General features: G+C 40.5%; 1 protein-coding gene across 2 annotated transcripts in view; it reads left to right on the top strand.

The window, feature by feature from the left end:
• Sk (small conductance calcium-activated potassium channel) overlaps positions 1-17,446 on the top strand; it is a 252,814-nt gene that overhangs the window by 198,257 nt on the left and 37,111 nt on the right. For both annotated transcript variants that reach the window (XM_076778213.1, XM_076778214.1), the window contains exon 6: positions 2,757-2,852. In XM_076778213.1, the coding sequence (XP_076634328.1) occupies positions 2,757-2,852 (96 nt within the window). The remainder of the gene's footprint in view (positions 1-2,756; positions 2,853-17,446) is intronic.

The following is a 17,446-nucleotide window of genomic DNA, read 5'->3' on the forward strand; positions in this document are numbered from 1 at the left end:
CGAAAAGCTTCTCTCTGCCGCTAAATTTTTACACAATTATCAAGGGTCGTAATTGAAAAGGGTTAAAATTGGAACGACATCTCGAATTCTACGTAATTTCATTCGTTTTGAGTTCAATTAATTCACAAGCTCAAATTCGTACATACGCGAGACCGTGAAAAGTTTTCCTACGTTTTAAAGTAAACGTCAATATCAAACGTTACAAGGGTTTCCTCTTATATGTAACTAATTAACCGTCTGCCTACTATCACGAAAGCCACAGATTCACCGCCAGCGTACCAAAATCTGGCCACCGGATGCAGCCTCTGCTCGCGGAACTATTAAATCTGTGTATTATTCGCACGAATCACTTCGACGCGCGCGATGCTCAGAACGTGTAATTGCACAACTGCGTTAATCGATTATTTTCATATCTATTTACATACTCGTTGCAAGCATTAAGAAATCTGACCAGAACATCCAACCCAGCAGCATTTTTTCAAAGTACATCTTTCTCCCTACAATTTAATCGTTTGATAAATCTAATACAAGCGAAATTGTTTAATCCATTGATTCGAACGCGAATTCTAGGTTTTACAGAAACACCTTTGATTCCTATCGTTCGATAGGTACTTACAAATTCGTTCAATTTTATTTCACCGTTCGATTTATAGACATTTACTTAATTTTACTTTCAGTCGTTCGGTGTATTTTATTCCTTCAAACCTTCAAACACCGCCGTTCCAATCGAGGGTGGGTGTAAGTAGCAATCAAATTCGACTTCTCCAAGAAAATAAACAGTGTTATGGTACCTCTTCAAACCATCCCTACGCGGAAACTTCATTTCTAAATTGATCGACCGACCGATCGGAAAGTTTCATCGGTTGCAACGCGAACGTGGACATGTTAATAAAATTTATTCGTCAGGGGAACTTCGTTTGACTTGCAGAACTTGGACTCTGCGAAACCTCGAACAAATCGGGAAGCTTTCGATATGTAAATATCGTACATTTCTAATGCTCTATTTATCGTCGATAAACGTGAGATATTCTATAAGCTATAGAAGCGTTCGTAAAATCGAGAACTTGGTAAACCCATACGTATTTATTAGTTCGTATACCTAAATGGGGCTCTATTATCAAATTGTCAGAGTGTTATATTTACTGTACGCTGTTTAAAACATACAGTGTACTGTTCCAAAAAAATCATAATTGAACAAGTGAGCTAAAATACAGAAATGGACAATTTTATCCTCGAATTGCTAAAAATGTTGTCAGTAGTGAAAACACCTACGAATGTATGTACCTGTATATTACGAACCTTCGAGGACCATAGATTGTCGAAATTCGATTTACGTTCCAATGGAATACCATTGGCAAGAACTGTAGCCGCGAAAGTCTCGAGAATCTCGTTCGCGTTAAGAGAGCCGCCATTATGTCAAAAGATATTCAGTTGGCGCTCGAAAAGAGGGAAAAGGGAGAGACTCAAGTTCTACTTATGGTAACAGTTATGATCGCCCGAGTACTGCGGGGAACCTTCAGTCAGTTTTACCGTTTCTTTCAGACGACCAGCCCCTCCCCGACTCGACGTTCTCGATTTAATTACAGAGAGAATACTCGGTGCGAAGTGGTTCGAGTGGTTCGAGGGTTCTTCGTTGGAGACCCAACAGTCCGCGTCGTTTCACCCTTTTTAGGATTTCCGCGCCCTTGGGTGTTCATTACGAGACGCGGTTGGAATTAATACGTCGATCCATGAATGTTTAATTACGCTGTCGAGCGTTCCTCATCGTTCAATTAAAGACACAACCGATGGAAACGTTTGGAGAGACGAACTAAAATAAAGTTTATTGGAAACAATTTTAGTTTAAACGTTAAAATTCGTGACTCGCGACCTGGTATGAATACGGTTTCCTATAAGCGCATCCATTAGTACCGCGTAACGCTGCTCATGTAAATAAGCTTTTACATCTTGGAAACCTCGATGGACAATAGAAAACGTGTCCTCCCTCGTCAGATTTTGCAGGCCATTTGAGTCTTCCATGGCAATTTTCATAATTGCCTCGTTATATTAATTTATTCGCGGAGGAGGGTCATTTCGACGTAACCATTTGCTGTGCACTGTGTGAAAGAGCCATAATCCATAGTCGTTGGACGACTACCATGTTTCCTCTTCCTTCGAAGCGAGGAAAATGAATTTTGCCCCTTTCTACAATTGCTAAACAGTAAATGTCTAACGATAATTAAATATGCGCCCAATTCGTCTGAAACTTGTTCGCGGAGAAACTTTTACAACAAAATGTACGACGAGTGTCGTGTATATCGTACGTTTCTAATTCGTCGAGCGGAAGTTAATTGAATTATATTTGTTATGCACCTTACGCTATAAAAGAAAAAATAGAAATATGAAACTATAAAAAGCTGCACGATGTAGGCACGCGAAACGGTAGACGTAGAACAAAATTTCAATAAGAAGTACATAATAACAATAGGTGTTTAATAAACAATATTTTGAAATCAAACTCGTTTGTGAATTTGGGATTTGAATTTTAATCGATAATATTGAATTGGAGAAGCAGATGATGTTTTATTTACTTTGATTTCTTGCTACTGGATCGCTGAAGGAAAATGGTGACAATTGATTCCTCTATAAATCGTTGGCCGCCACGTTCGCGTCATATTGCTGTTTGTTTAGGACGAACGATATAAATTTAAGTGCTCGTAGAATAAGGGCAATATACCCGGAACCGAGATTTATGAGAACGATGTTTTATGTTGCAGGCCTCGTTTTACTCGACAGCATTGAAAACCCTGATCTCTGTGTCTACTGTGATACTGCTTGGCCTCATATTTGCTTACCATGCCTTAGAAGTTCAGGTGCGTATGAAAATCCAATAGACTCGACGCGATGGCCTAGTAACGTGCATGTAAACAATTTTACAGCCCATAGAGTTGTTTCATCGGATGCGCGATAAAAGCTACACGCGCCAGTCGTATAAATTTCTACGATCCCGTCTCTGAGAGTTCATTTGAGCGAAAGGGGAACAAACATTGCAATGATTTTATCATCGAAACAGGGAAACGAAAATAAAATATAACTTCTTTGGTTTCGGTCAATCGTTTCGACCTGATAACAGGTTCTCTTCGGGGGAACTCATAAAAGTATTAAAAGTGTTTTATAATTACACGAAAGTTCGAAAGGGCAGAACGGTAGAATTTTAAAGAGCAAAAACTCACATTTAAAATTGAGTCGAATTACAAGATCACGAGAAAGATAGAATGATTTCGAGGTCGTCCACATTGGGAACAATTTCCCAAACGTTTCCAGCCCCGGAGTTCTCGCGACATCCGTAATTGGTTCTCCAGAGGACGTTAAAAGACAATCGAACAGTAATCGTGGGTACCAAGATTCTTGCGTAACGAGACCCTTCCTCTTGTTCTCTTTCTTTATCTGGCTTCGAAACGCCTCCCAGGGCCCGTAACTCGTGGAAAATGTTCCCGAGAAGCCCGTGTAGCTGGTAGCCGCGTGAAATCAATCGGTTCGTTCACCTCGTTAATTATGATCTAACGATGATTAATCGTGGTAATTGATACAAAACTAAATTTCCCGGCTCTCCAGTTACTTCGCGGTCTATCCGATTACATCTGATTAATGACCGTGAAATTCCGCGGGCACAAAAGTGGTATTAAGAGGGAAACAGTGAATAATGAATCGCTGGTCGGATAATTTGCCGTGGGCGTAAGCGAGCGAAGATCGAAATCCGGGTTAGCGAATCGAAGAATTCGAGCCAATTTCTCTGCTCGATTTTTCGGCCTCGAGAGGATGGTGGGTGTCAAGGAGAATAATTAATGGGGAAATTTAAAATTAAAAGAACAGTTCCTGCGCTTCTTCGCGGAGGAAATTCAAACTTCTTGAAATCTCGCGAAACAATTTTTTACATTTCCCATGAATACGAAGGTAACCGTACTTTCTTCGATTTGTTATCGAGCACTAAATTTCAAACGACTCGCGCGAAAGAATTACTCGTTTATCGCGAGTCTTTATTCCAATACGGCCGCAAATGGATCGTTAAGTTCTGCTATTCGCGATTATCGAATCGCTGACGACATGAATTTTCATGAACCCCGATTTTATTTCGAATCCCTGAACGCCCGACGACCCGAGCAATCCGTGCAGATTTACGAGCCATCGAAGCACCGCTCGAAAAATGTCCAGATATCAAATGCGGTTGATTATTATTATTTGGGGACGATTCTGTTTCGATTCAGGCCGCGTCGGTGCATAATAGAATCGACCAAGTGTATTCGTGGCAATGACGGGCTTTTATGTTCCTGTATTAAAGCAAATCGCTCTGTACCGACCCCGTTCGGGCGGTGGTTCGTTCGAAATTGCAGAAACTCGCCGCCATTTTGACTGGCGCGATCGAGAGCGAAGTTATCGTGTTTTAGGTACAAAAAGATGTCGAACTCGTTTGCAGAAACAATACGGGGTGTACTGTTAAATAATAAGGAACAATATAATTTATCAAACTACCTATTCCTGCAGTAATGAATAGTTCCATAAGTTCCATAAGAGTAGATAGAAGAACAGTTAAAAGTTGGGTTAATTCAGGAATTGTAGTATGTTTGAGTGTTTCAAACGAGCCTGGGTCAAGATTCGAGCCAATTTGTAAGGTGTGGTCGATCTCAATCACAAATCAGGACTCTCCAGTAATTTCGTTGCGTACAACGGAGTTCGTTGACGTCGCGATTATGAGCACAACCTGGCCGTGGGTTGGTAGGAGTTTACGCGTCCCTGAATTCCTATCGAATTATACGGGAACCGCGTGGTATAACTCGATTGCCACTCCTGCAGCGAGAAAATTGCGAATTGTTCGCAATGACGAACGCACCGGGCGAGATCTAATTTCTGGCGGCATAATACCGCAAAACGGCGCCGGTTTCCATGAAACTGCTCCTGTTTCGCGGCCCGATGAACGGCATTCCAGACTGCACAAAACCGCCGACCGAAATCGGGACCAGATGACGCGAACAAATCAGCCTGAACAATTCACGGACGAGTTTTCTTCGAAATCGTCGAGTCGCCAAGGACCTAGAACGATATATATTTATTCCATCTTGAGATTCTTATGGCGACCCGCTGTTGTAGGGAGAAATGAACGAAATAGTATACAGAGTGTTCGGCCACCCCTGGGAAAAATTTTAATGGGTGATTCTGGAGGCCAAAATAACACGAAAATCAAGAATACCAATTTGTTGATGGAGACTTCGTTAAAGAGCTATTAACGTATAAAGTTCCGACCGTACTGAATTTTTTTCTCGAAAATGCACAAGATTTCGGGGATATGTCTATTGACCAAAAATGATTGTATTTGACCCCCGCAACTGAAAATAATTTTTTTTTTCGCCGAAAAATTTAGGCACCTACCCCCTGTTGATTTTTCTTAAAAATTCGTTTATCATTTTTAGTAATTTTGTTTGACGTCCTACAGAAAAGTTGTCTAATACTTTTTTGTAGGTACCCATGAGCTCTACTTCAGAAAAAAGTTTCATTGAAATATATTCACAATTGTAGAAGTTACGGCTGTTTGAAAATTGGACCATTTTTATGAGGTTTTTCTCATTTTGCGGGGTCAAGGACCAACTTTTCGAACATTTTTACGATTTGTATATATTCTCCACCAAAATACGCGTCGTTTGCTTTTTTAAACATCAAAATCGTCCAATCCGTTCAGAAGTTATGACGTTTTAAAGATACGCATGAAATTTCAGTGAAACATATCGACGCTATGATCAGACATGTAATTTTCGGTAATGAATTTTTTTCTCGAAACTGAGTAGGATTTCGGGGGTATGTATAATGACCAAAAATGATTGTAATTGACCCCTTTAACTAAATATAATTTTTTTAGTATGATTTGAAATTTTTTAATTTCGTCTAAAAACTTCAGTACCTACTCGAATTTTTTTCTCGAAAGTGGGTAGCATTTCAGGGGTATGTGTATTCACCAAAAATAATTATAATTGACCCCCGCAACCAAAAATAATTTTTTCAGAATGATTTGAAATTTTTTAATAACTTTTTAACGAAGCTTCAGTCAAGAAATTGATATTCTTGATTTTCGTCTTATTTTGGTTTCTAGAATCCCCCATTAAAATTTTTCCCAGGAGTGGTCGAACACCCTGCATATAGAAATAGAAGGACGGTCGAGCACTTGTGAGAGAGACAAGAGAGTAGCCCTCTAGTGGCGAGCGTGGGAAGCGTCATTTTAAACGAAATTGTAAGGTCAAGTACGTGATTATTAAGTTTCGAGCGCCCAGAGTTGCGTGTTTTTTTGTTTCACTGCCACAATAGTTTCAAAATTTTATTACGAAGCACTCGCATGGTTCGAAATTGACGTCGAACTCGGAACAAGGACTGTGTATTTTCGATGTACAAATTTTCATGGGTTCGTTATAACTATCGTCGAGGCTCCTATTGCAAAATGTGGGGAGTTTTTCTCAATTTAATGTCGAATCGATCATTTTAATAATTAAGAGCATTTTTAACCAGTTTCTAAGATGCATTTGGAAGTATAATTTTTTAAGCATCTTTGTATATTTCTATCCCGAAGAGGAATTGAACATTCGAGTCGATAGAATATGAAATTGGAACCCCTAGGCAAAGTTTCCCAATATTCAAATTTCAACCGCTAATGAATAAAGGGCACGAATACACGCGCCGTATAAATTCGTCTCGGAAGAAGTTAGGGGCGAAGGAATTAATTACAGCGTCGTTTACGTTCGTGACGGAGGGTTTCCTCGTCCTCGATATCTGACTCACTCACGAAAAGCAGGTGGGTCGTCTTATCGCGGGTCGTGGTTGACGGATCTCCTCGTAAATGGTGGTAAACTGCGATTAACGACGAGACTAAAACTTGTTTCGATGCTATCAATTTAGGGTAACATTACGCAAACATCATAATTACAGTTCGAGCCCCGACGTTCGAAATTTATAGGGACACATCTACGATTTCGACGCCCTTGGAAAATTATTAGTATTCCACCTTTCCTTGTTAATATTTCCAAATAAATAACGAAGCCTGTCAATGGAATTATTCTATCGTTTTCCATCTGCGAAACAGTCAATTGACCGTAAAAACATCGTTCGATCGAACCTCAAATTACAGTTTCGATTGTCCAAACTATTTATTACAACGCGCCGATAAAATTCAGACAACCCGTGCGAAAGTCGATAAATATACCTACGGAAAGGTTTACGTATATAACCTGTACAGTTTTTATTAAAAAAAAAAGAAGTTTGGAGTATATTTGGAGCATGGACAATCACGACTAGCCATTTTCTATCGTTATTCCCGATTGTTTCGAGTTTGCACCGTTCGACGATGGTGAAATCCATCCACAGTAGTCTGAACCGTCATAAGTCAGACGCGAGGCTCCGCGTTGCGTCCGTGGGTCCACGATAACGGGGGCGATTTCTTCGGATTTCCGCCAGGTTAAGCTCCGGATCGTATATCAAACCAAATGAATTGACATTATCGCGCGTGCCCGCTTAGCGTGGAACGCGACTATCTCGCTCGACAGTCGGCGATCGGACGATAGAACTCGCAGCAACATGGCTGCGACGAAACTTGCGCGGCTGTTGATTAAAGCACCGAATTACAAAGGTATGGAAATGGTGTGGGATAGGGGGCCCGAGCAAAGGACACAAGATAGTGTTGGCAGTAACGGATAGTGATGCGGATACGTACCGATAACATTACAGGAAATCGATACACCGGAATACACGACCAGAAGAATCGAAGCGTACTCAAATATCCGATACTATATCGAACTGATACAGTCTATCTAATTATACTATTACAAATTCATTGTTAATTATAATATAATAGTATATCGTTTTAATTATAGCGTAAATATCGATCGACAGCAACTGCATACGCTAAACATGACCTCCCCGTAATTTCTACAGGATATATTATTAGGATTAATAAACTTGTGATATCTTGCTGTATGAAGGACATGTTGGAGAGTGTATATACAGGGTGTTCGACCACCCCTGGGAAAAATTTTAATGAGAGTTAGTAGTTTTCACCACAGACGAGGTATACGAGTAGACCTTACATCCAATGTGATTTTTCAGCCCATTTTTCTGGGGCTCCAGAGCCCCATTAATACCCATTGTTTGCATTTTGAAACATTAAAATCCTCCAATCCATTCATGAGTTATGACGATTTAAACATACGCATGAAATTTCAGGGGAATGAATCAATGCCTGGTCGGACATTGTATTTTCGGTAAAGAATTTTTTCCCGAAAGTGCGTAGGAATTCGAAGGTATGCGTATTCACCAAAAATGATTGCAATTGATCCCTGCAACTAAAAATAATTTTTTTAGAACGATTTGAAATTTTTTAATTTCGCCGAAAAATTTTCCGGTCGGTATGGAACTTTAAACATTAATAACTTTTCAACGAAGCCTCAATCAACAAATTGGTATTCTTAATTTTCGTCTTATTTTGGCCTCTAGAATCTCCCATTAAAATTTTTTCGCGGTGTAAATTGTTTTAGAATACTAAATCTCGTTTCTAATAAAATCATTATTTATTTGTTAAGCCCTATCTATTATTTGCAAAACAGTAGAACATCAAAATAAGGTTACAAAGGTAATTTTAATTCGAAAGGTGAACACCGTAAGGCCAAATTTTTGAAGAATTTAAATACATAGTTTTTAAGTGTTGCAATATGCAAAAGGTAATCCTATAATGGAATGGAAGACTCAGTGACTGTATATTGTGAAATATGTTTCAGGAATTATTAACTATTCGCACGACAGGTATGGCTTTTTCCGATTCGAATTTGATTTTCATCCCGTAGCGGTAAATTTTATTTTCGAGAAAACTTTGGGAAATGATTTTCGTGCGGAACAAACATCGCTTGTTAGCGCCGTTCGATTTCCGGGCGCTCGATGAATCCAATTAAAGGCGGTATCCCGGATCAATCGACACGGCGTTTTCAAAAGACGGACGGGGCCAATTCGTCGGTAAACAAAAAGGACGGACCCGACTCCGCGGTGTTCCTTCCTTTATCGGAAACGGGGCTTCGCTCTGGAATAATAAGCGCTAGAATTGCGTTAGAGGGTAAATCGTTTAGCCCGACCGCGGGTTAATAATGATCAGCGGGCCCGATGTTATTTTCCACTGTGCTCGATAAAACGAACTCGGCTAACCGACGGACAACGTTCGCGTCCCTTTAATTCAATTAGCTCAGAAGTAAACGAATATTCCAACGAATTTGCGTTTCTCGACAAATTATTTTACGGTTTCGGGAAATAATTAAAATATTCCTGCGCGAAAAATCGGAAGATTTTGCACGCGTTAATTCCAATTCGCGGTATCGTATTTACAAATCAGTTTACAAACGAACGTCGATACAATTATTACTGCTACAGGTTTACGACTAATTGTAAAAGAACCGATGTAACAAGATTAAATAATTATTTATAGCAAGACCAGTCGAAGTATCTTTCGAGGAACGTTTCCCTATCAATTTTCGAGTCGTCGTATAACAATTTCTTTCCTTTTTGTGGGGGAGCACTCTTCGTTACGATTGGTACCACCGAAAGCAAAGTTTCTGGACGTGTTTCGTTTCCAAGGGGAATAAAGTTCGTCGCGTCCGGGACGCGAAGTTCGCAGGGACGAAGTTTTCACGGTTAAAATCACACCGAACGTCGAGTAGAATCGATAAACTTTATTATATATTTCTCTGTTCGTTCCTTGAAGTATAGCAGATGTAATAACGCGCATGACAGCACTCGACCAATCGACCATCTTGGCGGCTATCCATGCGTCGCATTAAAATCGACAAAGGGTGCATGCGAGTGATACGCAAACCCAGTCGACAACGGCTTCGATCGCTGTTCCCCGGTTTTCTCTTATTCTTCGAACGGGGGATGAAACGCGCGAAAGCAGTAAAAGTAGAATACCGTCGAAGGAGTTTAACGATAACGAATCGAAAGAACTTCATCGAAAAAGAAAAGTGAACACGAAACAATCTCATTTTTAGCAATCGATGAATTTTACTACAACGTCCAGCGATTGATTTTCGTCGGGAAATTTCTGTTTGTTTATATGAATTTCTTTTATTTGATTTCGATGCCGCGGAATAAAATACCAGCGAGTATTCCGGTGTACCGACAGACGTGTATTTGCAAGGCAAATTGGGAAGAATGTAACGAAACGAATGGTACTCGAAATCTCGAAATCGACTGCACTCTCGTTAGAGGATCGATTTCGTTCGCAACACCGTCAGGCCTAAACGGATCCTCTCAAACTTTCCTTTTTACACTTCTAATAGCTCGAAATAAATTTCCAATTTCGAACTTGAAAACTGGACGAATATTACGTAAAATAAGATACGATATCGAAAATGAATTGATTCGTAAATTGTTAATAGCTTTCTGGATACTTGTTTCAAACATACCGCGCTTCGTCTATTATTTTAAAGTACAGAAGAAGCTCCGCTAATCGGGTCGATTTAAAATTCGTTCCCTGTAATTTCCCCGTGACGGATTTGTTTGCGTCCAAGCGAATTCCGTCGTAATTTCGCGGAGCGACGGTAAGTCGGTTTTCGCGCTCTCGCCAGTCGGTCCGGAGACAATCCACATAAATCTACGCGGAGAAGAAACGTATATCAGCCCGACGGCTAGCGAACGCAGTTGCAATTCGGATTTGCAAAAAGGGCCGCGAATAATGCAGCCGCGTGAATCCATCTCGGAAAATACGCTTTCGTTCGCCTTTGGGAGACAGAAATGGGGACGCCGTACTCCGCGTCTTATTCAATCACGTGTATAAAACGTGACGGTGAACAAAAAAATCTTTACGCGGTGCTGAAACATGCATCACGGAGTCGAAACTATCACGGTTCCAATAGTGTTCTCTCTATTGTGGCGACAGTTTACGCGCTGGCCACTAGAGGGTTACGCTGTTAGCTCTCTCGCTAGTGCTAGAGTGATCACTCGACTGAGTATCAAATTACCCAGCGTTTCACCTCTCCTTTCTTTAACACATTGACACGATCTTTCAGCGAGAAGCTAAAAAAATTAATCGTCAAGATAGATGTTAAAGGAAATAAATCTGAAAACCACATTTTAATGTGATTGTAAGCGCGTAGAGTTTCGATAGCAATACTGGTGCAATGTCCGTGAAAATCCCCATCGTTAAACGCAAATCGGTTGAGTATCTTCCTGAAGTGTGTGAAATTTCTCTAAATCCCGGAAAGTGACTGATCTAATTTACCCATCCCGCCGGGACGAAGATTAATCGTTAAATAACGAGACCCAGGGAGTGATTTCTAAAGCTGATTAAACGGTAGTTTACACGACGTGGGTGCTCGACGCTCGTAAAACGCAAGCCGGGCTTCAGAAGACGGCGTGGCATGTTCTTTCCGCGCCCGAGATCGATCGTTGGTCGTAAACGGTGTAATCGCGAGGCTCAGGTGTACCGTAAAAGCGATTTGTCCGTAGGTAAAAAGTTTGCAGGCGTGGTTCTATGCGAGCGGTGCGACAGACTTTCGGAATATAAAATCGTTTCCCCGGCCATTTCGAGCGTCGAGGCGTCACCGAACATGAATATTCCGACGATATACTGTTCGTTGCAGGACCCAGGGGTCCTTATCGCGCCAAGTTTCCTTGTGATCCTTAGGCAAATTGAACGAAAGCGCACTTAAACCTGTAATAAGCGCTCCATCGTCCGCAGTTTATCTCGGATTCGGTTGCATTCTCGGGCTTTTGGCTTTGTTGGATCGCTTGTTGCGGCTTCTGCGTTTCCGTGTTTGCGAGCTGTCTTAGCTAACAGAGAAATATCGCGAGAAATTTCAGAGGTTTGATAAATTAATGCGTCCGGGAAAAAGAATTTGTTCGCGTCCCGAATAATTTGCGAATTCCAACGTTCGGGGATTTCTCAATCTTCTCTTGGGGGAAACCGCGAATGGATATTACCATCTTATTTTAAAATAAAATGAATCTTTTAAGTCTTCAAAAATCGTCTCAACAACTTCTTGCGGGTCTAAGAAATCCACTAAAAGAAGATAGGAACTGGCGAGCATGCTAGGTGTTTACGGCTTCAATCAAGTTTAACGAGCTAGTCGATGCTCTCCTAATGCGTTTCGTTTCTAATCTAAGTTTGTTCTGTCTCTACGGAATGAATTCATCCTCGACAGAGTTTGGATTCTCCTCCCAAGACTCTGTGGAAAATATCCAGCTGCTAGATGGTGGTAGAAATTTGCCAACGACGAACTCAAGAACGTTATTCTCTTAGCTGTCGAGAAAGCTGACGCGTAAATCCACAAATTAAGATCCCAAAAATAGGATACAAGATTCAACGCAAACGAACTGCTACAAAATCTACTAACGTCTGTTACCACCGTTTCTTTTTCTAGTAATTTACGAACCGCAGTTTCTAGGGTAGATTTTCGAATTTTCTTGCCACCTAAATTTACGAGGCAAATAAATTTCGATGAAAGAGCTTTCGTGCAGCGGTACAAAAGTACGCGTCCAGGGACTAACGATGTAATATATTACGATTCGTTCCACGAAATACATTCGAGACCACGGTAATTTACATGTCGATCGCGGTTTAACGGGGAAAATATCCTGTAGGTTTTCCTTGCCCCAGTTTCCCACGCGATCGTGTAATCCGAGGGAGCGGTCGAGAAAGTGTTCGCGGGGATCAAAGTCGAACGTCGGTGATCTCCTTGAAATGATTCGAAAAGCTGCCGCGCGGTTTAACTGCGGAGGATCCACGCGCTTTATTCGAACCCATTTCACGACACTGATGCCGTTAAGTTTTACTGCATAATCGATAGAAATTTATCGCCGCCGTTCGCAATTTCTTCTCGCCAACGAAATAACCCGAAGACGTTGGTTGTTGCAATTCCCAACGTTCATGACATCGAATTTTAATTATCATTCGGTGGCTTTTGCTTTCGAAATTTCTTTACAAATTTCAGAGTCGATTCGTTGAATTGTAATTCAAATTAAATTCTGAACAAAATGATAAAACTTGAGCTGCAGAGTAGATTTTTCTGTAAATATTATAATCGATTTCTTACGAGTAGTATATCTTCTTTATAGCTGTATATAACCTGGAAAGGAGCTTAAAATGGCCCGACACGTTATCGGAAATAAGTACCTTCATAACCTCTGTCTAGAGCAGTCTTTAATAAGCTCGTAACGCGTTAAGTGCCGCTAATCTTTGCGTTCCAGTCGCGCCGGTCACCGGTGGCCGATACTTGGAATTTTTTAGGAAAAACTTATCGTAAATAATTGACGTAATTGGGAATCGTATAGAATATTAATACATCAACTGTCACGCTAGTTTTCCATGTCTAAGGACGTCTTCGATATTTGTTCAAATTATAGAAACATAGAAATATTCGATAATTCAATTGTAATGTTCAAAGTGCCGGTCACCGGTGACCACCGTGGCAATCGACGTGTTAAAAGGATTTCTCGGCTATACTTTGCTAAGAAAAATAAGTATTCTATCGTTTTACGTAATTTGCAGGTGCGGTTGCATAAAAATCAGCGAGAAATATTTTGAATGCAAAGATAAAAGCTTCGCCTCGTGGCTGTCGAAAGCGTTCTCGCAACGATGCTGTAAATGGGAACGCATTATTTCCTTTTTCATTCTTGTCCTTCGTTCTTCTCGATATACCAACATCGTAGAAAGTAACGACAGTTTGATCCCCGAGCTTACCGCGTCGCGTCTTCGTTCTAGACCGCGATCAACGCCGCCATTTTCTCGAATTTGGTCCCGAGGTACTGGAATCGACGACTATTACAACGGAATCGCGCTGAATGCACAGCTTTCGCGACACACCTCGATATTTATTCGACCCTGGAACGCTATGCCAAGCTACCTCGGTCGTTACTTTTTACCGATTTATTTACAAACGTTTCCGATACAAATTTTTATCGTCTCGTATCATCGTCGGTGGGCAAAGAAACGTTTCGTTGGAAATACAGAGTGTTCGTTTCTGAAACTAACGTCAGAATCCGCGACAGTCTCTTACAGAAATATTTATCGTCGCGTTCGAAATACAAAACGTTTGTTTTTCGAAACTAAAATTCGAAATACTCGTAAACGTTCTGTGAACGCGATAACGCACGACACGATTACTCAATCATTTCCACTCTCGCGTGCCAGAGTGGAACACGTCCTCTGTGTGGGACAGGTTACTCTGTCACGATGAAAGATACCGAGGCGTTGTAACAGATAACAGGTGTCTGATGAGCCAACTGTGAGAAATCGTGATGCCCGCCTCGCGGAAAGAAGCTTTCAGATAACCGAGCCATAAACGACATTTCCACGGGAGAAAAAAGAATTCGAGAAGCACGACGACCGTTTTGAAAAATTTCAGGGAATTTAAACTGAAACTTGGGTATTCGTCGCTTCTTCGTTAAATTATATCGAGATCTTTGTATTATAAAAATGTTTTATCTTAAAATTCCATTTGAATCCAATTCTCATCGGAGATTCTGATTGCTACGATGAAAATAAGATGTTTGCGATCGATTTCGTACTTATCCGATATTGCAAGTTTCAAGAGTGATCTTTGCTCGTCTACACCGTCGATGAACCATGGAAGAAACGATCCAGCAAAATAAACGAACTGGTACGACATTTGATGGCTGAAGTCGTGTCTGAAGGATGGGGTTTGCAGTGTTTGGCTTACCGAGTTTACGCAAACGTCGGTCATAAACCGATTCGGGACTAACTACGTAACCCGTTCTTGAACGATATAGAGCTGAGAGCTAATCTCTTGGAAATGAACGTTATAAACTGCATCGGAGATCCGCGGTATTACGAATTTTAATGGATACGCGAGACTCGATTCTTCGATATACAATTTAAAGTTTGAAAATAAAATTACTGCATTCGAAAGATACCTTTGGCCAATTTTATTTAAAGTTACATGATCGTTGAAAGAAAACATGGCTTTTTTATATCAGGATTACAGCTCGAGTTAAGTGTTAAAAATGTTAAATATTTTTGGTGCATGGTACAAGGAGGCTGATTATGCGATTCGAAATTGCTAAACCGACCATGACACACTTCCAACGACTGTCTTTTATGTGATTCAAACGATATGATAAATCGATTATTCGATCGTGACGTTTCTTGTAGGGATTGTTCAAAGCATCCGCAATTTGCTGACGATAAACATTTTTTGGTCGGTATTCGCATTACCATTTTGCGTATCGATCGCGACGGAATTTACGCGAGAAGCTTTTTCGAAGGATATTGAATTTTGCATTGAATATTTAATAACGGGAGTTTGATTTATTATTCGCAAATATCGCGCAGTAAAACCGTGCGCTGAATCTGAAATAAATCCCTAATTATTGTGTATCGCGTACGGTTTTAATTAAATATCGAAATATTCTTTCGAATTGAAAATTGAATCGATTGATGAATTTTCAAAAGTGGCACAAAAGTAATAACTCGATACCTTTTTGCTAAATTTCTTTGTTTCTCGTTTTTTTAATGTTTAATGAAGAACTGATGGTATGAAAACTTAAGTCACCGCAAAAAATAAAATATTTGAAACTTCCATTCATCTTTTAAATCCCAGTGCAAAAATTTTAGAACGATTGTGAAAAATTCAAATCATTTCCAATATTCCATTAATTTTAATTTTATTATGGACAGCCTCGAAATGAGAGGAAACGAAAATAGCTAAAAGGTAGACATTTTTCTATATCTCGTTCGTCGAAACGAGGTTATTATTCACGTGACCGATACGCAAACAAGCCCCTCAATATTTCATAACTGCATGCAAATGTCAATCACGTGTCAGGAAAAAAAATCGTGCTCTCATTGTCAAATCCAAAACCAGAAGGAAGCGAAACGCTGGGCGTGTCTCTGCTTTAATTTTCTTTATTCTGTTAAATTATTAATTCTCAGTATTAAAACCAATCAAATGCTCGTTGCTATTTCAAAATAAAATAGATACAATGTTAGTTTCTAGCTTACTTTGTTTTGTTCGTACGTTCGGTATCCTTACAACCGTATAATAAAAACGCCCAAAGTTTTTGCAGATTTTTCCAATTTAAGCGCCCATGAAACGCATTTGTCACGATTCTAAGTACGTTGTATGTCACACGCACGTGTACGACGCCCAGTTTTCCCATGAGCCCTACCTCTCCGAAAATAGGTGACAAAAAGCTTTCAGAAAAAAAAGGTATCGCGACCACGGCGCCCCTAAAAGCATATAAATATTCAATTTCATTGTCACGCGGAGCGAAAGTATGAAGAAAACCACTATAGTCATCGGTGAACTGTTGCCAAATTTCGCGTGCAAAAGCACCTGTCAAAGTAGATGCGTTAACTATCGCGTTAAAAAACAATGTGTGCATTATCGAAAGCACAGAGGAAAATGGTAGTTAAAAAATTGATGTACCTCGATATTTTCATACCCGAAATTCTACAAACAATATAGTAATCATCTAAACAAATACAAGCTGTCACATTTATCACATTTATAAAGTTGATACCTTTATCATTGCAATATTCGACTCTCTTTTCTAAACAGTGCCCATTAGTATCTGCGTTATACGCTTACATTTTTCCAGTTTTAATTAAATCTTCTGTTTAATCGTACGGGCGACTTTTCACCCTGACCACATACGGGTCATAGTGATATTAGAGTTTTTACTAGGAAAAATTTCCAACTCGAATATTACTGTACAACGTTGTTAAAAATATTCTACGAACTGCTGTAATCCACTCTAAACGTCAAAGGCTGATTCACAACATTCGAAGGGTTTCTTCGTAAAATTCAAGGAAAAGATCGAAAAGAAATTTAAAAAATTGCCTGATTACAGCCACCGAAATGCAAATGGCGATGATTTGGTTTCTCTGAGAGACGTTCGCGTGGGTCAGGGCTGACATAATTGTGTTCCGTCGCGCCTCCAACGGAAGCCATGGCTTTGTTTAGATAACAGCGACCGCACGAAATCGTCTCGCCGCGGGTACCTTTACGCTATCATGGCTAAGCATTCCAAGCTTAATTAAGCGCAATGCTTGGTGGGCGTTCAGATCTACAGCCGTAATTCACGACGAAAGACGCCGGTATGTCGACGGAACGCGCGCATGAAAGCCGATTTGCTCGCGGTCGTCGTATAAACGGGCCAGGTTGTCCGGGAACACTGTACATTCATAAGAACGGCCGCGCGGTCCATGCTGGTAATCCCCTGGAAAGTTCTGATTTTGTGGATTACTTTCGGGGTGCACGTTTTCGTTGCCTGGACGTGCTTGTTCCGGCTGGCGCGGAGCAGCTACATCAAAGAAGTCGTCCTTGACTTCATTTGCAAATGTAGTTAATTTGAAACGCGAGCCTGGATACACCCTTGAATGGTCCTCGTTTTTCACGAAGCATCCAAAAACTGTGACACCCTCTAGAAATAC

The sequence above is a fragment of the Colletes latitarsis genome, chromosome 11, assembly GCF_051014445.1.
Source record: "Colletes latitarsis isolate SP2378_abdomen chromosome 11, iyColLati1, whole genome shotgun sequence".
NCBI lineage: Eukaryota > Metazoa > Arthropoda > Insecta > Hymenoptera > Colletidae > Colletes > Colletes latitarsis.